The sequence below is a fragment of the Bactrocera tryoni genome, chromosome 4, assembly GCF_016617805.1.
Source record: "Bactrocera tryoni isolate S06 chromosome 4, CSIRO_BtryS06_freeze2, whole genome shotgun sequence".
NCBI lineage: Eukaryota > Metazoa > Arthropoda > Insecta > Diptera > Tephritidae > Bactrocera > Bactrocera tryoni.
In genome coordinates this window covers 69,198,610-69,225,406 of record NC_052502.1, presented here as the reverse complement: position 1 = coordinate 69,225,406, position 26,797 = coordinate 69,198,610, and the positions used below count along the sequence as shown (strand labels likewise).

Below are 26,797 nucleotides of genomic sequence, written 5' to 3'. Positions count from 1 at the left end.
TACCAATTAAAAAATTTAAATTAATTATTTAAAAAATACATGAGCTAAAAACATAATTGATTAAAACAGAAACAAAAAATTTTAATTAAAAAAACAATAAAACTACAATTAAATAAAAAAATTAAATTAATTCATTAATTAAAAAATTTAATTAAATACTAATTAAAAAATTAAAATTAATTATTTAGAAAATACATGAGTTAAAAAAATAAACAGAAAAAAAAAATATTAAATAAAAAAAAACAATAAAATTATAATTAAATTACTTAATTAAAAAAATTAAACTAATTACTTGATTTAAAAATTACATGAGCTAAAAGAATAATTGATTAAAATAGAAACAAAAAATTTTAATTAAAAAAAGCAATAAAATTATAATTAAATAAAAAACATTAAATTAATTCATTAATTAAAAAATTTAAATTAATTCATTAATTAAAAAATTTAATTAAATACTAATTAAAAAATTTAAATTAATTATTTAAAAAATAGATGAGTTAAAAAAAAAATAGTTAATTAAAACAGAAACAAAACATTTTAATTAAAAAAACAATAAAATTATAAGTAAACTACTTAATTAAAAAAAATTAAACTAATTACTTGATTTAAAAAATACATGAGCTAAAAAATAATTGATTAAAATAGAAACAAAAATTTTAATTAAAAAAACAAAACAATTATTTATTAAATAAAAAAATTGAATTAATTCATTAATTAAAAATTTATTTAAACACTAATTCAAAAATTTAAAGTAATTATTTAAAAAATACATGAGTTAAAAAAATAATTAATTAAAACAGAAACAAAAAATTGTAATTAAAAAAAAAAACAATAAAATTATAATTAAATGAAAAAAAATTAAATTAATTCATTGGAATTCAACGTGTGCTCTTAATCTAAATACTAATTCAAAAATTTAAAGTAATTATTTAAAAAATAAATGAACTAAAAAAATAATTAATTAAAACAGAAACAAAAAATTGTAATTAAAAAAAAACAATAAAATTATAATTAAATAAAAAAAATTAAATTAATTCATTAATTAAAAATTTAATTAATTATTTAAAAAATACATGAGTTAAAAAAAAATAATTAATTAAAACAGAAACAAAAAATTGTAATTAAAAAAAAAAACAATAAAATTATAATTAAATAAAAAAATTAAATTAATTCATTAATTAAAAAATAAAATTAATTAAATACTAATTAAAAAAATTAAATTAATTGATTTAAAAAATACATGATAAAAAAATAATTATTAAAATAGAAACAAAAAATTTTAATTAAAAAAAGCAATAAAATTATAATTAAATAAAAAAATTAAATTAATTCATTAATTAAAAAATTAATTAAATACTAATTAAAAAATTAAAATTAATTATTTAAAAAATACATGAGCTAAAAAAATAATTAATTAAAACAGAAACAAAACATTTTGATTAAAAAAACACAATAAAAGTATAATTAAATTACTTAATTAAAAAAATTAAACTAATTACTTGATTTAAAAAATACATGAACTAAAAAAATAATTAATTAAAACAGAAACAAAAACAAAAAATTGTAATTAAAAAAACAATAAAATTGTAATTACATAAAAAAATTATATTAATTTATTACTTAATCAAACAAACTGAATTAATTTCTTAATTAAGAAAAAAAATAAATTACTTACTTGATTTAAAAAATACAAGAATTAAAGAAAATAAATTAATTAAAACAGAAAGAAAAATTAAATATTTAAAGAAAAATCAATAAAGTTATATTAAATAAAAACAATTAAATCACCATTTACTAAAGCTATTTTTCAGAGTACCCAGCGGAAAAAATGTCTTTTTTACCCACCTAGTTCATATACAATACATACATATACATATGTATTAGTATTTAGATTAAAATGTGCAGCAATAAAAATTCTATAAAGTAAAAATAATAATAAATTCTAGCATACTACATTATATGTATGTAGGCAGGTATGAGCGTAAATATCTGTTTATGCAGGAATGTATGCTCATATTTTAACGAATCACAGCAGCGTGCATAAAAATTATTCTATTTTTAAGGTCAACAGGAAAACTGTAAAACTTGTCTAATGAGTTTGACAAAAATGACGCAAACACATACACATAAAACATAAATCAACTTTGCACACACATACACCCACTATTGGGCAGTGTAGGAACAGCAGCCGCCACCATTATTCACTTATACCGTTTGCTGCTATGTGCTTTATGCTAAAAAATGTTTTTGTTGTTGTATGCATTTTTGGTTTTTAGCCACATTTTTATGCAATGCTCTGTATTCAGCATGCATTTGCACACATTTTCATGCATACATATAGCAACAGCTATGCATTGTTTTTGGCCCGAATGTGACAAATAAGTTAATAAACTTTTAAGTGTTCATTAAGGAAATGCTTAAATAGAATTTTACACGCCCGAGTAGGTGTTTATGTGCCTTGTCGTGGAATTTCGCAGAATTTGTGCATTTTCTTCAATTAAATGTCAGGTTCAAGTTGAAGTGTAATCGAGTGGGTGGGTGCAATTACTTAAATATACGCCCCGTATGTTCGAGAAATTTGTTGCTAGGCAAGACAAATGAAAAAAAAATAAAGAGTGAAAACTTATTCAACAGATAAAAATATATCATAAGATTTGTTTTTGTAAAATGCTGCGGTAAGGTAAAATTAATATTATAGTGCAATGGAAATAATTTTAAAAAATTTATCATTTCAAAAGAAAAAAATTAATTAATAAAATGTTTTTAATAAAATATTGATATTATTCAATAAGACATTGATATTATTTCAATATTTTTAATTAAATATTTCAAAAAATATTTTTTAATAATTTTTTTTTTTTTAAATAAAAAATTTTTAAAATTATTCATTGCACTATAATATTAATTTCACCTTTCCTCAGCATTTTAGAAACACAAATCTTATATATTTTTATCTGTTGAATAAGTTTTCAGCTCTTTAATTTTTTTTAAATTTTTTTGAAATATTTCATTAAAAAATATTTTTTTTTTATTATTTTTATTTCTTCACAAAATTCTAAGATTTTTAAAAAGGGTTATTTACAAATCGAAGGCTCAAATTGTCTAGAATATGTTGGTAAAATGTTTTTTCGATCCGTGAATTAGTTCCGTCGCAACATGTCTTTGAACGGACCTATGTCCTGAGCATTGACAATATTTTTTTTATTATTTTTATTTCTTCACAAAATTCTAAGATTTTTAAAAAGGGTTATTTAATTAAGGGGGTCCTCTTTTGAAATTTCTTTAAAAAATCGATTTTTTTTATTGTACAAATCGAAGGCTTAAATTGTCTAGAATATGTTGGTAAAATTTTTTTTCGATACGTTCCGTCGCAACACGACTTTGAACGGACCTATGTCTTGAGCATTGACGGACGCTTTGAAACTTGGCCACGCGTTTTCTCGAAACAAGATTTTGCGAATCTGCGGAAATTCTCTGTTTTGAACCATTCCACCAATTATCTTCGCGTTTTGTCCGCCTAAAAAACAAAATTCTCTGGCGCTGTAACCTACAAAATCGCAATATTTTGATCATGAACGATTTTTTACAACAGGTCAAAGTGGAAAAATCATGCGAAAAAACGATACTTTATTTTCAAGTGGCCGCCATTTTGTTTCTATAACGAATTTTTTCATGTTTTTTCGGTTGAGGCGCCTCTACGAAATGTTATCATTAGGATTCGTTTGATTTTCTGCTTGTAGACAACGAATTGCGAGCTGTATCGACCGCAGATGAGGTCGGTTTTCAAAACACATTTTGCTGGAGCTGCCATTTTTGACACTCAAAAATTCTGATTTCATAGATGAAACCTGAATAAACATGTTGCAGAATAGCGCACATGTCTGAGTCAGTTTACTTTTTCCAAAAAAAAAATGTTAAATTTTAGGTACTTTTTGCACAATTATATAATAGGACCCCCTTAATTCATAATAAAAATATAAAATTAACAAAATAATAACAGGGAAATAGAAATTGGCAATAAAAATAAAATAACGAAAAATCAATACAATTATAATTAAATAAAATAAATTAATTACTTAATCAAAATCAAATCAAATTAATTACTTAATTAAAACAAGTTAATAAAAATAGAAACAAAAAGTAATAATTTTAAGAAAAATCCATAAAATAATAATTAAGTAAAAAAATTAAAAAAAAAATATTACTTAATTAAAAAAATTACATTAATTACTTAATTTAAAGAACTAAATTAAATATTTAAAACATAAATTAATTAAAACATAAACAAAAATTAATAATTTAAAGAAATCAATTACTTAATTTAAAGAATTAAATTAACTATTTATAAAATAAATTAATTAGAACAGAAACAAAAATTAATAATTAAAAAAAATGTATAAAATAATACTGAAATAAAATAATTTAAAGAAATCAATTACTTAATTTAAAGAATTAAATTAACTATTTATAAAATAAATTAATTAGAACAGAAACAAAAATTAATAATTAAAAAAAATGTATAAAATAATACTGAAATAAAATAATTTAAAGAAATTAATTACTTAATTAAAAAAAAGTATTAATTAAAATAGGAACAAAAATTAATACTTCAAAGATAAATCAATAAAATTATAATTTATTTAATTATTAATAAATAATTAATAAATAAATTATTTTATTAAAAAATTAAATCATTTAAAACATTTAAAAATAACAAATAATTAAAACAGAAACAAAAAATTAATAATTTAAAGAGAAACCATAAAATTTTAATTAATTAAAAAAATTTAAATAAATTAATTTCTTAGATAAAAATATAAAATTAATTATTTTACTTAAAAAATATATAAATAAAAAAATAATTAAAACAGAAACAAAAAATTTCTTAGATAATAAAATATAAATAATAAATCTTAGAGAATAAAAAATAATTATTTTATTTAAAAATAAAATTATAATTAAATACAACAAAATAAAACACCTAATTACTAAAATTTAAGAAAAAAAGTTTATATAAATATTTTTGCGATTGTTTTTGGGGACGAATTACATATATTCTTTTATACTCAAAATAGCTAAGTATTAAGCTACATATACGAATATATATACATATATGTACATATATACATATACGAATATATAGTATATACATACCTATAGTGTATTAACATTTACATATCGCAAGAGCTTAGCAGCTTGTAGTCTCACTTTTACATTTTAATTTCTTAACCTGAGAGCCCAAACGGATGTTCTTGACCACATAAGTAGGTGTTAAAAGCATATCGAACGCTTGGTAATTCGATAGCGCCAGCATAATGGTGTAACAGTTGGCGCCAGCAAGCATAATGCAACAAACAACAACAAAAACCAGCATGAATTTTATGCGCCAAGTGGAGGGTAGAAGGAGTGTGGTAAAATAGTCAAGGAGTTAACTGTATGCATCTGTGTGAGCTTTACGTTTGCTTGTGTGTGCAAATTAAAAAAAAAATATTTATATTTTCTCATAACTATACATAAACATGCTTACATATGTATTTGAACCTATGCGGAGAACAGTTGTCAATGTCAAGCGGTTCAAATTTCATTTAATTTACAACCACTTGGGAGGTGTAAAGACGCAGTTACATAAATTTTTTTCACATATGGTTTTTTTGATTTTTGTTACATATACATAATTCAATTTTTTTCCATTTTTTAAATTCTTATGTGCAATTTTATTTTATTAATATTTTTTTTTTTGAACTTTTAAAATAGAATTATGTAAAAAAGTAAGAGTTGCCACTTTTTAATTAAAAAATTATATACTATTTTATTATAACTTTATTATTTAATTACAATTTTGTAATTTTTGGTTTTATTTCCATTTTATTTTTTTTAATACTTTTTAAAATAATTTTTTTTTTTTTAATTTTATTTATTTTTTTTTTGTTTTTTTTTATTTTTTCGAAAATAAAAGTTGTATTTCCATCTATTTCTTATAATATTTTTTAAATACTTTTTTTAAACAATTTTGTTAAAACAATTTTTTTTACATACTTTTTATTTTTTAGAAAATTTAAGTTGTAAGGTTGCTTTTTTGTGTAACTGCAAAAATTTCTCTGAAAATTCAAGCCATGTAACCATGTTGACAAAAAACTTAACGTCACATGCAATTTAAAACCGGTTTTTATCTCTCGGCAACATCCAGGTTCAAGTGCATAATGATATTTGAGCTGTTCTTAATATGATATGCTTGTAAGAAGCCAATTTTGCAGACTTGTATATTTTTTTATATTTTTTATAGCCCACAATTTTTTGGCTTAAATTAAGCGCGCCCTTGCGGCGCAGGCTTTTAGCAACATGTTGCAGAAGTGAAGTACATTAATATTTACATGTACATAAGCACATTCGGAGCATTAAATCATAAACAAAATCAGCAGTTTTTACTACACATAGTAACATATGTCTCAGCAACATGTTTCAGCAACATGAAACAATTAAAGATAGATCTACATATATGACATTATTATTTAACAAATTCTCTACAACTTTAAAATATTTTATAGTTAGTATTTTTTACCCTTAGCAACATTTCTCAGCAATATACTTCAGCAACATGTCTAATTTTTCCTTAAAAAAAGTTATTCAACTGTCCCTATATTTGATGAATAATCTTTACATTTTTAATTTTTCCTTTTGAAGAATGATATATGTATAGCAACATGCTTTAGCAACAGTTCATATAGCTTTATATTACATTATCGTTTAATCTATTCTCTTAAACGTGCAATTAATTAACTAAATCTTTTTTATTACACTCAGCAACATGTTTCAGCAACATGTTCATATAGCTTTATATTACATTATCGTTTAATCTATTCTCTTAAACGTGCAATTTTTTAATTAACTAAATTTTTTTTTATTACACTCAGCAACATGTTTCAGCAACATGTTCAATATTTGTTCACGTATTTATTGATAAATACTGAACCACTCACGATATTTTGTAAAAATTATTATTTTCAATTTATATAGTTAGCAACATGTTGCGTGAAAACCATTTTATGCTGTAACTTTAATTAAAAATATGTTTCAGCAACATTTCCTATAATTCTATATTAATTTCTTGCTTAACAAATTCTCTTAAATTGGCTATTTTTTTTAATGAACGAAATTTTTTATTACTCATAGCAACATATTGCAGCAACTTGTATCAACAGCATGTTTCAGCAACATTTTGCAAAAAAATAATTTATAAAAAAAAAACCATCTTTAAAATTACTTAAGTACAAATTAAACTTAATTACTAAACATGTCAACTAATTCATAAATTTTCGTCTCTCTCACTTGCTTCTTCCAGGAATTATGACACTGAGCCGTGGCCCGTACAGCGAGCTCGATAAAATGAGCCTTTTTCAGGATCTAAAACTGAAACGACGAAAAATCGATTCAAGATGCAGCAGTGATGGCGAATCAGTAGCCGACACCTCCACCTCCTCGCCCGATCTCCTCGCACCGATGTCGCCGAAAATGTGCGACACCGGCGGTGCGGGTGCTGGCGGCCATGGAGGTGGCGGCGGCGGTGCGCTCTCCTCCCTGCTGTTGCCCACCGCCGTCGTCACCTTGACGGCAACATCCACCATTGCGCCCGTCTCTGCCGCAGCTGCCACTATCTGCTCGAGCAGCACTGTGCCAACTGCCGCCAGCAGCAACTCCGGTCACAATGTGTGCGTGGCAACACCACCAAGCGCCACCACTACGGTGGTTGTGTCCGCTGGCAAAGCGGCAGCCATAAAAGCTGAGCAAAAACACCAACAACAGCAGCAGCAGCAGCAGCAACAACAACAGACTGAAATTAACTCGTCCAGCGGCCCTGTGAGCGCAGCGGCCGCCTCGTCCGTGATGTCACCGCCTCCAACAACAACAGTGCGCATGTCACCTGCGCCGCCGACTGATCTGAGCCTGCCGGCAGGGCGTCGCACGCCCAGCAATGCGACGCCGACACGCGCCACACCAACACCACCGCATAATAATGGCAATGCGAGTAGTAGTTGTGGCACCAGTAATGGTGGTGGCAGCAGTCGCGCCTCACCGGACTCAATGGATGAGCGTCCGTCAACAACCACCACAACAACAACGGGTGGCACGCAGATGTCTACAAATGGTATACATGGCGGTGCGAGTGGGGACTGTATGCAAAACGCTGCAAGTGCCGAGTGTGGTGTTAGTAATTTAAGTGTCATACGCTCGGTGAAGGAAGAGCGCATTGCCGCCTCGCCTACGAAAATGCTATCCTACCACCAGCATCAGCAACAGCAGCAACAACAGCAAATGCAGTATCAACAGCACGCGCCATCTCCCACACAATCCAAAGGTCTCACGCAGTCGCAGCAGCATGTCAGCGTGCTGGTGACGCCATCACGCATAAAGTCTGAATTGTCACCGCAGCAGCAACAGCATGCGCAGCAAATGCCGCCAACATCGCTACAACATCTGGCGCATCACCCGGCTTACTCCACGTCTGTGTCGACAGCGACCAGCTCAGTGACATCTACTTCTGGCGCGATGACTACCACAACCAGCTCCAGCGCCGCAGCACTGCACGCAAGCACGCCATCGCCGACGCCATTGCCAACACCGGCAGCAGTAGCAGCAGCAGCGGTGGCGGCCGCGGCGGCGCATCATCCGCACCTGCATCACCCGCCGCCGCCCATAGTGCAGACGCATCACCTACATCAACAGCTCACACAACCGCAGCTGCGCAAGAGCAGTCCGCCAACTGGTCTAGGACTGCCGCAGCAACATTTACTAAACCAATCCATGCAGCATTTGACACAACAGCAGCAATTGCAGCTGCTGCAGCAGGCGGCCGCTATGTCACAGCGACCAACGCAAATGTCGCCGAATGCCATAAACTCAACGCCAAGCGCGCGGCATCAGTCCAGCGCTTCATCGCCACATCAACATTTGCTACAGCAGCATCATCACCATCAGCAACAACAGCAGCAGCAACAGCAGCAGCATTTACGCATTAAAAAGGAGCCAGCGCAGCTATTGGCCGCCGCCGCGGGTAGTTTATTGGGCAGCAGCGGCGGCGCGCAACGCCACTTACACTCGCCACATCACCATCACCCATCATCGCCACAACAGCAACAGCAGCAGCCTCCACCGCAGTTACCGCCACAAGCTTTGGGTAATATAGCGCAGCTGATACACCCAGGCTCGCTGCAATTGCGTCATCCCAACCGCGATGCAGCCATACTTTTTCGTGTAAAGAACGAAGTGCATCAGCAAGTGGCTGCCGCGCAGCTTATGCAACCTGGCGCTGCTGCCGCTGCCGCAGCCGCGGCACAACGCATGGTCTGGGTTTCGAACGCGCGCATAAACGGCGTTAAACCGGAGGTTATTGGTGGTCCGCTCGGCGGTTTGCGACCGGGTGGTCCAGCGCAGTCGCCCTCACCGCATCATTCTTCATCCTCTTCGTCTTCACAACTGTCGCCGCAAACGCCTTCACAAACGCCGCCACGCGGTACGCCTACGGTCATCATGGGCGAAAGCTGTGGCGTGCGCACAATGGTGTGGGGATACGAGCCGGCGCCACCAACAGCCGGTCCATCGCCCACACATGGCGGCAACAGCAACAGCGGTAGTGGCGGTGGTCTGCATCAGACGCCGCCCTCCACGCCACAACATCCACACGGCCAGCAACAACAGCAACCGCCCTCTTCTATGTCATCGCTCTCACAACAGTCACATCACTCATCACAGTCATCACTGCAGTCGGCGTCATCACCATCGGCGGGCTCCATTACGCCCACGCATACGCCCGGACCGTCGCCGCAAAACAACGAGGAGGCCGCGCAGCTATTGCTTTCACTGGGTCAGACGCGCATACAGGATGTGCGTCCGCGGCCACATCAGTTTCGCACACCGCATGCGCTCAATATGGAGCGGCTGTGGGCGGGCGATTACTCGCAGTTGCCGCCCGGACAGATACATGCGCTCAATTTGAGCGCGCAACAGCAGTGGGGCAGCACCAATGCGACGGGCATGAATCGCGGTCTGGATGCGCCGCACGAGCCCACGGACGAGGATGATCAGCCGCTGGTCTGCATGATCTGCGAAGACAAGGCGACCGGCTTGCATTACGGCATCATCACGTGTGAAGGGTGTGTAAAAAGCACAGCGTTTCAAATGCAGTTTTTTAATAATTTACCGTTATCTTTTATCCCTACAGTTGCAAGGGCTTCTTCAAGCGCACCGTGCAGAACCGACGCGTCTACACCTGCGTGGCCGATGGCACGTGCGAAATAACCAAAGCGCAGCGCAACCGGTGTCAGTATTGTCGATTTAAGAAGTGCATCGAGCAGGGCATGGTCTTGCAAGGTACGTACGCCCCCCATATATACTTACTTTTAATTATAAGAGTCTAAAATTGTTTTGGTTTTTTTCCCCACACAACAGCCGTGCGCGAGGATCGCATGCCGGGCGGCCGCAACAGCGGCGCCGTCTACAACCTCTACAAGGTCAAGTATAAGAAACACAAAAAGTCCAAGCAGCAGCAACAACAACAGCAGCAATCACAGCAACAACACATGCATTCACCACATCATCAATCGCCGCTCTCACCACACCATCAACAGCATCTGCTTTCACCGCAACAGCAACAGCATCTGCATCAGCATCAACAGCAATTGGCGGCCGCTGCCGCAGTCGCTGCCGCCGCGCAGCATCAACATTCGAAGCTGCTAAGCGCCACGCTAGGGCAAAGTGAAATGAAGCCAATGTTTTTGGGTCCATCCATCAAGCAGGAGCTGCTACAGCAACAGCAGCAGCAGCAGCAGCAACAACACCAGCAACAGCAAGCCGCGCAACTGCATTCTCCACATCATCAGCAGTTGCATTCGCCGCACCACACGCTACACGGCTCGCCACATGGCGCGCTACCGCCACACTCTTCGGCCAGCGCATTGCATAGTCCACTGTCGCATGGGCCGCCCTCACTGCCACCACACACCTCCTCTTCATCCTCATCCTCGTCGTCGGCTTCTTCGGGCGGCAGCAGCAGCAGCTCACAGCAGCCATTACACCATGCGCTGCCTTCGCCACATCATGCGCTCGCGCATGCGCATCATCTACAAGCGAACGCGTCACATGCACCGCCGCATGCACAACAGCTGCATCAGCAGCAACAGCAACAACAGCAGCAACATCAACAGCATGCGTCACAGCTGCAGGAGAATGCCATCAAATTGCCCTCGCATTTGGTTAACGGTACAATACTTAAGACTGCCCTAACGAATCCCAGCGAAATCGTGCATTTAAGAAATCGCCTCGATACCGCCGTGAGCTCGTCGAAGGATCGCCAGCTCTCGTATGAGCATGCGCACTCCATGATCCAAACGCTAATCGACTGTGATGCTATGGAGGACATAGCCACATTGCCACACTTCTCCGAGTTTCTCGAGGACAAGTCGGAGATTAGCGAGAAGCTATGCAATATCGGTGACTCCATCGTACATAAGCTGGTATCGTGGACAAAGAAACTGCCTTTTTACTTGGAGATACCCGTTGACATACACACCAAGCTGCTGACGGACAAGTGGCATGAGATACTCATATTGACTACAGCGGCGTACCAGGCCTTGCACGGCAGGCGCAGGACACCTAGCACCACGACGCCCGGTGGCGGTGACACAACAACAGCGCAAGCCTCCTCCACCACCAGCTCGAGCGGCGGTCGTTCTAGCGCAGGCGCGCCACCACATTCGCCCGCCTCAGCCAATCATCATCACAATCACCATCACATGAGCGGCTCACCGCATGCCACGAGTCTGAATTTGCCACACCAGCTGCATAATCAACAAATGCAGGCAGCAGCAACGCCACCGCTGCAGAAGGAGGATCCCGAATTCGTGGACGAGGTGAATGGCCATCTGCTGACGCTGCAAACGTGCCTCACCACACTGATGGGCCAGCCCATTGCCATGGAACAGCTGAAGCTGGATGTCGGTCATATGGTGGATAAGATGACACAGATCACGATCATGTTTCGACGCATTAAACTCAAAATGGAGGAATATGTTTGTTTGAAGGTGTACATTCTGTTGAATAAAGGTGAGTATTGGTAGTGAGAAATTGCAGCTGTTGTACTACAATAACAATGTAGCTCATCTTTTCCCTTTAGCAGAAGTGGAACTAGAGACCATACAAGAGCGTTACGTGCAGGTGTTACGCACGTATTTGCAGCACTCGTCACCGCAGAATCCACAAGATCGACTCACTGAACTGCTGTCGCATATACCGGAGGTACGTTGAGGATGAAATAAGTTTGAAACCCGTGAGCTTCTACTTTTATAATTACAAACTCTGGGTCTCGAAAATCAGATATGACGCATTTTGTGAGAAGTGTCGGTTACTTCATCTACGGTCACATCTAACAGGCTGACAATGCAAAACGCTTTCTAACTCAATGACCCGGTAGTTTTGCCTTCGACTACGGAACTTTGGTAGAGATTAGCGGGATGTTTCAGTTAATCCCTTTGATAACACTATAACCCGGAGGTTTTGCCCTTGGTTTTAGAACCTCATTTATGCTAATTTCGTCCGCAGACGTCTGCTAATCCCTCTGCAGTCACATATAATAGGCTGGTGCCGCAGAAAAGCTTCTCTAATCTTATATGTTGAGTGTTAGTCTGGAATATACGCTAATACCTCATCATCCTTACGAGCTAGTCGGTAATCTGTTCCCTTGAGGACAGTAATTTTGAATGCATAATCGAAAAGCTTGATTAGTTTTGGGGTTACTAAGACTTCCCAACTTTTCTAATATGGTATTTTGAGGACATGTCTAGCAAATATTGGAATATGTGCTGAATGTATAATCAGCGAGCGTTAGCTAAGGACTAAACCCAAACCCACCGTTCTAAATCCTAGAATACTCCTAATTACCAGAAATTATAGCTTTTACCCACAAAGATCTATCTTTAAACCTGACGGGATTTGAAAGTGGAGTCTACTTTATATGGTCAGGTATTTCGGGCTGGAAGTGCTTATATCAAGCACTTGCGTCAACAACTGGGTTAGAGACTACCGGAACTATAGGAAAGGAATGTGGGCTAATACGGTATGAGAGACAACCTGACATCAAGGCTCTCATTTGTCGTTTTATATCGTCTGGTGGGATTCCAGAACTTCTATTTCAGGATCCGAATCCTGATTTCTTTCAACCTAAAGCGTTGAGTCAAGGGTTAATAATTTATATATATTTCCCTATAGAGCTCAGGGGCTTTTGATGAAAGTCATATACTAATGTAAATCGTCTATTTTTTCTCCCCAAACCTAACTAGATCCAAGCTGCCGCCAGTCTACTGCTAGAAAGTAAAATGTTCTACGTTCCCTTCGTCTTGAATTCGGCCAGCGTGAGGTAGCAAAGGCTTGAACGTGGATTACTGCCGATCGATGATGATCCGCCGAAGCCTAAGCGATTGATGATGATTATGCAACAACAACAACAGGAGAATGAGGATGAGCCAGAGGAGCCAAAAGTAGAACAGCAACAACAAGCAAGCAATTTAATGAAGGCGCGTAGACGCGCTGCCACCGAAATGGCTGAACGTCTGCAAAGACAGCAAGAGGATTTACAAAAGCAACAACGCGAGCAAAGCCAAAAGTCAGCGGCAGAACAGCAACAGCCGCAACCGGTAAGATTTTGTCTACCGATGCTGGAGTTACCTACAATCAAAGTGGAGAACGTGCAACAGCAACTTAGCTATTCAATGGATGAGGACGACGCCGATACGGACGAGGAAGAGTTACGCAATTTGGAGCAAAGGCAACAACAAAAGCAGCAGCAACAGCAGCAAAGCGGCGAGGAGAACACATCATCGCAAATGAAATCGCCAATAATGGCGCGTTTAATGGAGCCAACCACGTCGATACTAAAGACCTCATTGCTGGCAGGCGCGGCAGCAACACTAGCGACGCTGACGGCAGCCGCGGAACAGGTAAATCGCAAAGCTCAATCACCACAGACGCATGGCGGTAAGGTGGGCACGCGCGCGCTGACTGCAAAACAAACGCCAGCGGCGGAAAATAGTCTGACAGAGAGTAAAAGACTGCAAACACAGCAACAACAACAACCACAAAACGTACAACAGCAAGAACAACGCGAACAGCCTAAGCCCGCAATGCCTTATAAGTCCATACTGCAGACGGCGCTTATGGGTGAGCGGCCGCCACAGTCGCAAACACCGCCAACGCCGACGACAGTTGGGCCAAAATATATGCGCGCGTCCGGTTTACAAGCAGCGGCGCCACCACCACCGCACGTCTTAAAGACCGCAGTTACACTAGCGAGCCTCGGTGAAATTGCGGCAGCGCGTCAACAGCAGGAGGAGGAAGAACGCCGCCTGCGCGAACAGCAGCAGCAGCAGCAGCAACAGCAACAGCATTTATTGTTACAACAAACACTGCCATTGAAGAAGAAGAAGAGTTTTCTGCAACAAAAGTTAACAGCAACATGCAACATGCTGACAACAGCGGCAACGTTATTGCAACAACAACAACAGCAACAAAATACAATTACTATACTGCCAGTTGAAGCCAGCAACAACAGCCACACTGCCAACTCAGCTGCAAATGCTGCTGTTGAGACCAACACAAAGTTCGTATTAAATAATACAAGCGCAGGCGTATTGCGCTGCGTTTCGAGCGCGACAGCAACAACAACCGCCACGACCACGCGCTCCACTGCCACTTTTGTTAACAACTTGCGACGCGGCGCATGCGCCACAGAAATTGCCTGCAACAACAGCAATTCAAAAAACGCTGCCAGCGGTTGTCAAGCAATTGCCACACAAACCATAAAAATACCAACAGTGCGCACGGCGACGGTGACGACGCAAACGCAAACCGATGAAATGCACTCCGCCGCCGCTGCGGCAACAGCAGCAACAAGCGGCGCGCAGACACCGTTGCACGCTCTAGCCGCCAGCAGTCATGTAATCACGCGCAAACTTAGCACTGCTCTACAACAACAACAAGCAATGGCGAGCGCTGCTAGCGGCAGCGCAGCGACAACATTGCTCTCACTGCCAACGCAGCAGTCCAATGTGGCGCGTCGCGCCTCACCACAACGCCAAACCACATTAGTTACTGCCACCACAACGAATGCGAACACGATTAGTGCCGCACCGCCCACATCTACTGCCACTGCCACAGCCACCGCTGCCCCGCCCTCCACAGCTGTTACTGTTGTTGTTTTTAAAACATTGTTACCTGATGACTGAATTAATTAATTTTTAATTATTAGCAAAACAAAATTGAAAAATATGCCGAAAAAGCTTTTGCAGAAAGCTCAGCACATACGAAGTAAAATTTCCACTCGTAACACCGCATTAACCGTTCATTTTGTTCACTACAATTATAGGTAAACATATTTGTTGTAGCGTGTAAGTATCACGAATCCTAAAGTCCTTGTCAATGCATGCAATTTTTGAAAAAAAAAAGCTTAGACTAAACTAATCCCTATTATTTGGCGCTTTTAACCGGATTTCACTTGGGTTTGGAGCGAAATTTCACCATTACTGGAGCTACGTAACTCTCACGACTAAGTTAAAGTTTTTTAAAATGATTATTAGCCCTAAAAAAGCTTTGCGGGCGCTATAAGTTACAAAAAAAATGTATGAAAGCTTCATAAAAAAGTTGGCAATATATTTTTGAAAAATTAAAAAGCAAACGCCAAAAAGAATTCAAAGAAAGCTTTCCTGAATTAAAGCTGTTAAAAATACTAGAGTGAAAGCTCTACAATTTATGAAGGCTTCATAATTTCATTTGCCAAAAGCTTTTTAAAAATACTTGAGTGAAAACTCTACAATGAAAGCTTTTAATTTTTAACGGAGCTTTAGATAATTAAATTTACTTTTATTCTGGAAAATTTACGCAAAGCATTGCTTTAAAATCTTATTAGTGTTTATCGAGTGCTTTTAAAGTGTTAGTTTATCAAAGTTTCATATTTTTATATTTAATGAAAGCTTTCCTGAATTGAAGCTGTTAAAAATACTAGAGTGAAAGCTCTACAACTTTTTGTTTACTTTTCAAGTGAATTTTAATTAATGCTCTTCAATGAAAGCTCTTATTTTTTAAATGAAAGCTCTACAATGAAAGCTTTTAATTTTTTTTTTGCTTTTTAGTGGATGTTAATTAAAATTTTGAATGCCACGAAAGCTTTTTTAGTGAAAGTTATTTTAGAACCCTATTAAATTTCACTGAAAGGTATCAAAATGTCCGTTTATGAAAGTTTTTAAACTGAGAATTAATTGAGAAATGCATTATAATTAATTGAAAGCTTTGGGGCGAGCTTTAGATATTTAAATTTACACATTTTCCTGGAAAATATACTGAAAGCTTTTCGAATGAAATTAGCTTCAAAATTCCATTAGTGTTTATTAAGAGCTTTTAAAGTGTTAGTTTATCAAATTTGCATTTAATGAAAGCTTTCGCGAGTTAGAGCTACTTATTAAAAATACTTGAGTGAAATCTCCACAATGAAAGCTTTTAATTTGTAAGAGTTTTTTATTACTTAACAAGTGAATGTTAATTAAAACTTTAAATGTGATGAAAGCTTTTCAAATGAAAGTTGTTTATTAAGAGCTTTTAAAATTTTGATTTATCAAGGTTTTCGTAATGAGAGGTAATTAAGAGTTCCATTACAATTTTTTGCAAGCTTCCGCGTGAGTTCATTAAACTTTGCACTTTTCTCTGCTGTTTTGTTATGTAGATATTTGTTATTTTTTATTTGTTTTGTAAGTACATAAATATAATATGTACAAATTTTTATTTATTTTTGTTATTATTATTGTTTCTTTAATAATTGTTTAATTAGTTATTTTTTTAAATATATATATTTTTTAATTCTATTTCTTCTGTCTTTAATTATTTTTTTTGGATTTTTTTAAATTTAATTAATTTTTATTATTTTTTATGTTTTTTTTTTAATTTTAATTATTTTTTTAATTTTTAATATTATTTTTTAATTTTTTAATTTTTTTTTTTTAATTTTTAATTATTTTTTTTAACTATTTATTTTTGTACGTATTTAATTTTTTAATTTTGTATATAATGTAAATTTAATATGTAAACAATTTTATTTATTTTGTTTTTTTTTTAACTGAAAAACATAATTTTTTTTTTGCTTTTAATTAATTTTTGTAATTCAAAATTTATTATTTAAACCACATCACCTGCGTTATTACCCTTCAAGACTTTTTCAAATTCATTTATGTAATTTTAAACATAAAATTTCTTCATTTAATTTTTCGTTTGTCAAAATTATAACTTTAGGTTAAAAAATATATTTTTTAATAAATTATTGTCACTCATATTTTATTATTATTTATTTTTTAATTCTTATCACCATAGTTATTACTTTTTCGAAATTTTTTTTACATTTGTTAATGTAATTTTAAACTTTTTAATTTAGTTTTATTTTATATATTGTTTTTTTATTATTTTTAAAAAGTTCGAAATAGTCAGAAAAAGTGATGAAGTGAAGTGATATTAACTTTCCGATTTTTTAAATTATAATTAAAATTAATATTATTTTTATTTTAATATTTATTTTATTTATTATTAATATTTTTAATACTTAGTTTTTGCTCTTAGCGAACGAATTCCACTCCTCCAAACCCATAAAAAAATTAAAAAAAAGAGTAATACAAATTTCTTTTTTTAAAACCTACAACAACATACCAAGAGAAAAAAATGAAAATTAATTTGAGTATTTGCTGCTGGTTAAGTCACCTCATTTCAACAAAAAAGTTCAATATTTTCCTCATTTAAAAAAAATTATTTTGCTACAAAATTTCTTGCAGTGCATGTTACATAAGCAGCCGAAAATTGCGCAAAACTCTAACTGTTAGCATAAATATGAATGCTGTTTTTGCAAAAACTAACAATTTATGGACTTTTCAATGTAATTATTTTTAAAATATATATTTAATATTTAAGCATACAACAAAAAAACCGTAAAGTCGCGGCTAGCGGCCACAAAGGCTTTGCGGTGAAGGACAGATGGACTTTTTAATTGTTAATAAGCAAATAGTGTGTAATTTTTATACTAAATATATACATAAATGCGTATGTTAATGCATGAGTATTGGTGAAACGGTGGAAAAAAGTAAACAATGAAAAACACAATGCTTGAAATTTATGAAAAATTTCTGAAAACAGTTTTTCACTTTTTCAAGGGAGCAGTAAAATATGTATAACAGTAAATTATGTCTATTTAGTATAGAAAATAGTTTTTTAAGTAAAAAGTGTTAATTAATGTAGTAAAAGTATAATTAAGTAATTAAGAAAAAAAAAACAGTTGCATAAACGGAGTTAAAATTATTGTGAAAAAAATTAAATTTTAGTGACGTGCACTTAATATACATAATAAAAACTAGCAGAACGCATAAATATGTACTTGTGTTAATTATTATATATGTGAAAGTGAAAAAAATGGATTTTGTGCAGAAAATTATTAGTTTTAAAAAATAAAATAAGTTTAAACAAAAATTATCATTAAAAAAAATTATAATAATTAAAGAAAAATGTAAGAAAAACTAAAATAACTAAAAATAATTAAGAAAAATTTAAAATAATTAAGAAAAATTAAAATAATTAAGAAAAATTTAAAATAATTAAGAAAAATTAAAATAATTAAAGAAAAATTTTAAATAACTAAAGAAAATATAAAATAATTTAAGAAAAATTAAAATAGTTTAACGAAAAAAATTTAGTAAATTTAAGCGCAAAAAAATTAAGCAAAAAATACTATGAAATGTAATTTAATTTTAATACAAATTATGTAAATTAAAATGGAAAATTACAAATAAAGTAAACATTTTTTATAAAAAATAAATAAATGAAAATTTTTGTTAAAAATTGTATTTACAAGAAAAATTATAAATAAAGTGTAACTGCATATAAAATTATAATTTGTCATAATTAAAAAATAAAACAAAAAAAAAATTATGTAAAAATATGCAATTAAGTGCGCTATGCTGTAATTTGTTATTTGTATGTATGTTAGGGTGAGCAAAAGTAAATGGAAAATGGTTAGCCAGTAAGCATTATTACCAACCATATATACATAATATATATAGTACATACATGCATATATACATACATACATAAATATTTAAAGAAAATAAATAACTAGGCAACAAACGTTAAAGTTGTAAGCTAAGCATTTGTACAATACTTCTTGAGCGTTTCTTTTCACTAAGCGTATTGTTTTTGTTTTATTATTATTTTTGAACAAGAGAGAGAGAGAGAGGGAAGAGCCGTAAGCTAGAACCAGCTAAACCACGCCCACATGCCTAAATGCATGCATACACAATGCCGTTAAATATGTATGTACATATACATAAATATGTATATAAGTAGCTGCATGTACATATAGAAGTGTATGCATGCTGGCATATACATAGAATTACAATGCAATTATGCATATGTATGTATGTAGTTGTGTGTATGCCAATTGTAATTATATACATGTAGATATATATATATATAGCAAATTAGTGTGTTAAGCGTGTTATTTTCCTATTTTCTAAATGCACACACACACACACATGCATACACATGTACACCAATATGCATATATAACAATTAGAGTATATAATATACATACATAAATATATAAAGCGCATATAAAATTAAGTAAATGCCTAAATACACACATACATACATACAGAAAAAAAATTAATTAATTAAGGTATAAACATGCATATATGCAAGCGCATATATACACAAATATTTATATATATGAATATATATATATATATTATATATTTAAGCAAAAATTATACACATATATACATAGCAAGTTATATACACACACACATACAAACATGCATTTTAATTATAATTAACTTTAATTATATATATATATGTGTTTAAGCTAGCTGGTAATTGTCTTAAGCATATATATACATACTATGTTACACTATATACATATACATATATACATGCATATGAGCATAAAGAATTACCATATACCTTTTATTTAGTAAGCAAAATAAGAAGAAGAATTTAAGCTTAAAACAAAAACAACAAAAAAAAACCAATTTTAACTGCTGAAATGCCGCCTACGTTGTATTCTGTGTAAAGTGTTGTAGTTGTTTAAGTGTTTGCTTTTAATTAAAATTACTGAAATTTTTAATTGTTTAAATGTCTGTCATTACTTACATACATAGAAATACATAGTACATGCATACCTACATGAAATACATACTAAATACAAACATATATGAAAAAAAAACAAAAAACCTATTGCAATCAAATATTTTTTTGTCATGATACATACATACATACATACATATAAATCGCATACTTATTACATATGTCTTGTGCTTATACTTAGATACGTTCTACATTGAGTCTTTAAAGTTTTTTCCTTCTTAATTACCAAAATTTTGCTTAAGAACTGCGTTTGTCTGTCTACACAACGGTGTCGTAGCGGGTGTTTTAGTGCGTCAACTTAAAAACTGCCATAAACTAGCAAGCTTATTAACTTTAATAGCAGTCTAAATTAGTTCTAGAACAGTCATTGCTATTAATGAGCTTTAAATGCTCCTAGGCAGCTTTCAAGTGCATTAAAGATATTTCAAAATTATTAGGTTTTCATTACTGTGGCGAAGCTTTCACCATAGCTAGAAAGCTTTCACTAAAGCTAGAAAGCTTTCACTAAGGTTAGAAAGCTTGAACTAAAGATAGAAAACTTTCACTCAAACTAGTAAGCTTCCACCAAGCTTTAACGCATTTAAGCTACAAGCAAACGTTTTTAAACTTTTCTTGAACGGTTCCGTAATTATGGAGCTTTGACTATAGATTTTTAAACCTTTGAGCATTTATTAAATTCAAATTAGTGAAATTCTTGATTTTTAAATAAGGTTTTTAGTGTTTCAAAGTCTTACCTCACTGCCAAGTTGTAGAGGTTTCACTTCATTTCGATTTTCAAAGCTGGAAGCTTTCATTATATACAAATTGTTGAAAATATTAAACAATTAAATGTTGTTCAAAAATTGCAAAAATTAAAATTATGACAAGTTATGGAGCTTTCATTTTCGATTTTCTTGCCTGCGAGCTTTCATAAAATACAAATTGGTGAAAATATTAAAGAATTTAAAGTTTTTCAAAAATTCAACTTCTTTCATCGCTGCCAAATTAAAATTATACCCAGTTATGGAGCTTTCATTTCCGATTTTCAAGCATGCGAGCTTTCTGTAGATTCAAATTGGTGAAATATTAAACAATTAAAGATTTTTCAAAAATTCAACTACTTTCAATCACTGCCAAGTTAAAATTATACGCTTAGAGCTTTTAAAGCTTTAATTTTAGTTAGCGATGTAAGCAAATTTTATGCGCTTTCAACTATATTTTAGTTAATAATTGTAGCCACAAAAATAAACAACAATATTAAACAAATATTGCCAAATAACCAATTACTTTTTTCAGCTTGCGAAGCTTAAAAGTCTACCGTCTGACTTTCTGACTTCATTTAGCTAAAAATATATTTTTAGCTTTAATAATATTTTTAAAGCAATTCCATCAAATTATGGAAAGAAATATTGTTTGCCTGAAGATTTCTGAAGCTCTTTCGCTACATCGAATGTAAAGCAATGAAAGCTTAAAATGCTACTAAAGCTCAAATTGGAAATGTTTCTAAGTTATCTTACAATCGTTTACTCTTACGAGTTAAAAGCAAATGAAGCCAAACTTAAAAAAAAAAATTATGTAAGCTTAAATAGAAATCACACAAGCTTAAAAATACGTGAAAGCTCAAATTCAAATAATTTTTTTATAAAATCGAGTCAGAGGTAAAACTTGCATTTCTAAAATATGTTTGTATTTTCCAACAATGCGCAATAAAATCTTAACTTTTATGAAAGCTCAAATTGCAAATGTTTCCATGATATTTTAAAGTCGTTTACGCTTATCAATTAAAAGTAGAAGCAAACTATAAAAGTTAAAAATTTCTATGAAAGCTCTAATTAAAATCACACAAAGCTTAAAACTGCACTAAAGCTCAAAACCGCTCTCAGCTAAAATTGGGCAAGAGAAAATATAATCAAGAAATGAATACGGCTTTCCACAAACCATGAAAGCTTAAAACTAGTTACGAAAACTAAATTATAGAAGAAAGCTTAAAAATGCGTGAAAGCTCGGTCTAAACAATTTTCCAAAATTATTTGGTACTCATTGTCACACTAAGTGAGAGCAAATAAAAGCTTCTTAAACCAAAAAACGCGAAAGCTTCCATCAAAAAATTGAAAGCTCCACGCGCCTCATAATTTTCCGTCATTAAAACGTAGTATTATCACAAATTCTAACGAATGGCAACTCAATGACATCTAAATGTACATTAACTTTCATTTCTATTGCCTTGCAATTCTCAAACTTATAAAGTCTGACTATCATTACAAGTCTGTCTATCATAAGCTGCCTCGCATACACTACAACAACACTATCCATCACTCTCATATAAGTCTATATAGTTTTTAAACCCACTTTAACATACTAATTTCAATTGTAGTAAACCGACCACCTCATAGCTTGTCATACACTCAGCGCTCAAACATACTACGCTCTCAATTAGCCAATGTCACAACCTGTCAACGTCATAACACACTCTTTCTAGTGGAAACACAAACCATGCTCACACGCTCTCTTCATTTTTTCGCTCATTGAAAGACATCTTTTCACTTCATGCTAGTCCACACTCTCCAAATAATTCTCTCAAATAAATCGTGCTGCACTTGCAACGCTTTCGCCTCATTTTCAGCAACACCCAGCGCACCAAAGCAGACAACACTTACTATTTACTGTTAAACTATTTTACTCTAGTACTAAAAATTGTGCGAGAAATACACTTCATTTGGCATTACAAAAGCTAAGTACATTAAATAATTAGCGTTGCAGTTGTATGTGTTTTATCAGGAAATGGAAAAATAAAGCAAATATATGCATAATTATAAAATAAATGATTTTTTATAAATAATTACGGTTAATTTGTAGCAATTTGTTGAGTTTGTGTTCTACTTTTACTGTTTAGTTTTTACTTTAAGGTGCAGCAGTTTAAGCCACGCCTTAAGTTTGTATTGTATTTTATAATTTTAATTTGTAAATTTTCAATTTTATTGCATTTTGTAAAAATATTATATTTTCATTGCTGTCATTATGTTTCTTCTCCACGCTGGTTATTGTGTGTATGTATTTTAATTTCCACGAATTTTACAACAAAAACAATCACAACAAAATGAAAAAATTTAAGTGAAAAAATAATAAATGTACTTTTTACAAAGTTTATTTGAACTGTGTTTTTATTTTATGAAATTTGGAAGTGAAAAAATGCCAACGGAAACTAATTTGTATACAGTATTATCATTTTTTAAGATTATTTTTCAATATAATCTTTGTTTCGAGGAAATATACTCAAAAATCTTTATTGGAGTGAAATTGGGTTCAGAAACGAATTATTTTTCAATATTTTACTCTTTGTTTCGAGGAAATATACTCAAAAATCTTTATTTGAGTGAAATTGAGTTCAGAAATGAATTATTTTTCAATATTGCAATTTTTGTTGTTTCCACCTCTTTTTATTACCTTTTAATTTCGTTAAATTTAATGCAAGCAGTGAGAAAAAGGGAGAGCTGAGAGAATTACATTTAGCAACATTTTTCTTAAGTAGATGATCTGCAACATGTTGCAGGGTTATAAAATTCTATAACAACGGCAGAGCAATCCTACTCTTATCAAGCACATAAACGAAAATATATTAATACATTTCTTACTCAGTTCTATGCATACTACGCTCTCAATTATCGCATGTCACAACCAGCAAACGTCATAACAAACTCTCTTTAGTGGAAACACAAACCATGCTCACACACTCTTCATTTTTTGCTCAATATTATTTGAATATTACATTTTTGCAGAATATTTTTAAGCAAATATAGGCTAAAATCTTTATTTCATGGGAAATGGACTAATTTTCAAAATTTTTGAATTCATTTTAAAGTTATAATGAGACGAAAGTTGCTCTTTAACATGTTGTAAGAACATAGAAACAAGAACGCAAAAAAGCAACGCTCCCAACAGCTAGCAAATGACACAGAAATAGAAATGAACTTATACTACTCTTGTTTCCGTCATTGGCTATTTATAATTTATACTTTTTCGAATAAAAAATTTACAGACTCGTAACAAAATTTTTCGTCTATTTGATGTAAAGAATAGAAGTAAAGACATTAATGCGCTCTATCTCTCCCGCTTTCTAAACCTCTGTAAATCCCATTCTCTCTCTTTCTCTGCAACTCTAACTTTCTCTATATCTCTGTAACTGCTTCTCTCCCACAATCTGTAAATCCTCTCCCGCTCACCAAATTTAAATTTACAACTGTTTACAAAATTCATAATGGTGGCAACCATATTTGGAAATTATGCTTAAATTCAAGCCTTTTTACTTATTAAAATAATTTTTAATTTTTTTAAACAAGTTTAAAATTAAATCAGATGGCAACTACTAGTCAATTAAAACTAATTTTTCAGTTTTAAAATTTAAACCTACTTACAAAAGTCATAATGGTGGCAACAATATTTGGAAATTTTGCTTAAATTCAAGCCTTTTTTTAATTATTAAACTAATTTTTAATAGTTTCTTATTTTTAAATAGCTTCCATTTTAAATCAGATGGCAACTACATACAATAACATAAAATCATGCTATCAAGAACGCTTTCTTATACACCGTTATTCTATTTTCCTAAAACTCTAATTGTATGCGATCATCAACTGAGCATATATAAAAAAAATTAGCAAAGCTCACAACCACGTTTTCTCTTTAGCGGCTTATTTAGCAGAGACAGCTACAGAAACCATTCATAGAGACGTACACGCACGCTCATATTGCGTTTGTTTCATAAAATATTATTTTCCAATGGTAAAATAAAAAAAAATAAAAATGGAATAGATACTAAAACTAAATATGAAACGCAGTAAAATGAGAGACAGATTATGTAAAAATATTAAAACTATTATAAGAATAAACATAATGTATATAATGAACACAGTAAAAGCAAGAGTCTGATATATAAATGCCTTGACAAGTTTTTAAACAAAAGCACCAAAATAATTCGAATACACTGAGAAAAATAGTAGAAAATATGTGAATTTGAAACAAAAAAAGATGAATTTAGCACTGTATTTAGAGATATTGGGCACAAAATATAAAAATATGAATAAAATAATAGTTAGTAATGCTAAAAAATATTTCAATCTGTAAATAAATATGTAAAATAAAAATTTATTTGCTGAAAATAGTCGTTAAATGGTAACCAAGCAATTGTGTCATGAATTTCAAATTACTAACTAATTATAACTGTCTCTAACGGCATTTAAAGATTTATTTGTGCACTCGCTTTGTGTCGCATACGTGTTTAGTACCTACAAAATAACATATTTATGGCAACAAATAAGTACGAGTATATTTATTTCTTTGCTAATTATAAGCATTGTTCCTTCAAATATGGTTTTGATAAAAAGGAAATCTACATAAAAACTAAAAGCTCTCAATTTACGCACTACACCAACATTTTCTCACACACTGAGAACATTTAAGTTCCTCTACTTTACTTATTAGCATAGACATGAACCCATTAACGGCGCACGCACCTGAAGTACATTGAAAAAAATTGTTGAATAAGTGTAAATTGTAATGAGAAATAAATATTTGAAAGCTACTTTAATTGAAACACCTTCTTGCATTTAATTGTTTGAGTCAAATTACTGTAGAACCACCAAAACGTGCGTCAAGTTGTTATTGGTAAAGAAAAAATATAAAACAAAACATAAATAACAGAAAAATACTAAAAAAAAAGCTATTTATGTCAAGAAACAAAAAATTAGTGAAATTAAAAAAAATGAAGTTGTGTAAATAATAAGAAAAATATGCAAAAATTTAAGCATAAAATTGCAATTTAAGCAAAATAGATAGCAAAATTTTAGCATAATGATTTTATTCATAAAAAATTAAAAGCAAAAATTAAACAAAATATTTATAAATGTATAAAAAATTAGTTAACATAGCGCAAGTTTATTATAAACAAATAGTAAATGCATTCAAAAAAGCTCGGTTATAAGTTTACTTATAGTTTTAAGACATAAAACGAATTGGTGCTCGCGATATTAAAAAAATATATATATACATATGTGTATATACATATATAAATATTACATATAGCAATAAATAAATATTTAAGCTAAGACAAATATAAATATTCAGCTAATTTCTAAGCACTACGCATAGGACTGAAGCAAATACGCAACCACTGTAGATTTTTGTATAACAGTTTTAGCCAAAAGTTAATAACACAACAACACTGCAAATAATTTTTAGAAATTGCAAGCAAACCAAAAACCACATGTGTAGCAGAGTGAAGATTTCCCACTTAATAACTTTAATTTCCTTACACTTTTCAACAGCTTCAAGCTTAGTTTGTGACTCAAAATGCACTCAACAATAAGGCTGCACAATAAAACTTGCTCAACAACGCTGGTGAGCGCAGAGAACGTTTATACAACGAACAGGCCAATCGACGCGCAGAAATGCTCTTTAAGCGCTATTGAAACGCTAGCTGACCAATGAGTGCATAGGCATACTCTATAAGGGATAGCACACTAGTTGCTTAAATGAGTGAGAGGCATTACAATTAGCTTTGTGCATAAATTGTTATGAGTGTGAGAGTACATAAAGCATATGTGCTTACTTG

The 26,797-nt window shown here is 32.7% G+C and overlaps 3 protein-coding genes across 3 annotated transcripts in view; 2 read left to right on the top strand and 1 right to left on the bottom strand.

Annotated features, from left to right (window-relative positions):
* Positions 1–26,797, bottom strand: part of LOC120773527 — a 111,841-nt gene that overhangs the window by 67,250 nt on the left and 17,794 nt on the right. The gene's annotated exons all lie outside the window — the stretch shown is intronic.
* LOC120773522 (hormone receptor 4) lies at positions 7,340–13,421 on the top strand. Its single transcript, XM_040102479.1, has 5 exons — positions 7,340–10,148; positions 10,217–10,365; positions 10,444–12,096; positions 12,167–12,288; positions 13,329–13,421. Exons 1-5 carry the CDS (start codon positions 7,345–7,347, stop codon positions 13,407–13,409), a joined length of 4,809 nt encoding a protein of 1,602 aa, XP_039958413.1. The 5' UTR covers positions 7,340–7,344; the 3' UTR covers positions 13,410–13,421.
* LOC120774675 (homeobox protein prospero-like) lies at positions 13,462–15,269 on the top strand. The gene has a single exon (XM_040104405.1). It carries the CDS (start codon positions 13,470–13,472, stop codon positions 15,267–15,269), a length of 1,800 nt encoding a protein of 599 aa, XP_039960339.1. The 5' UTR covers positions 13,462–13,469.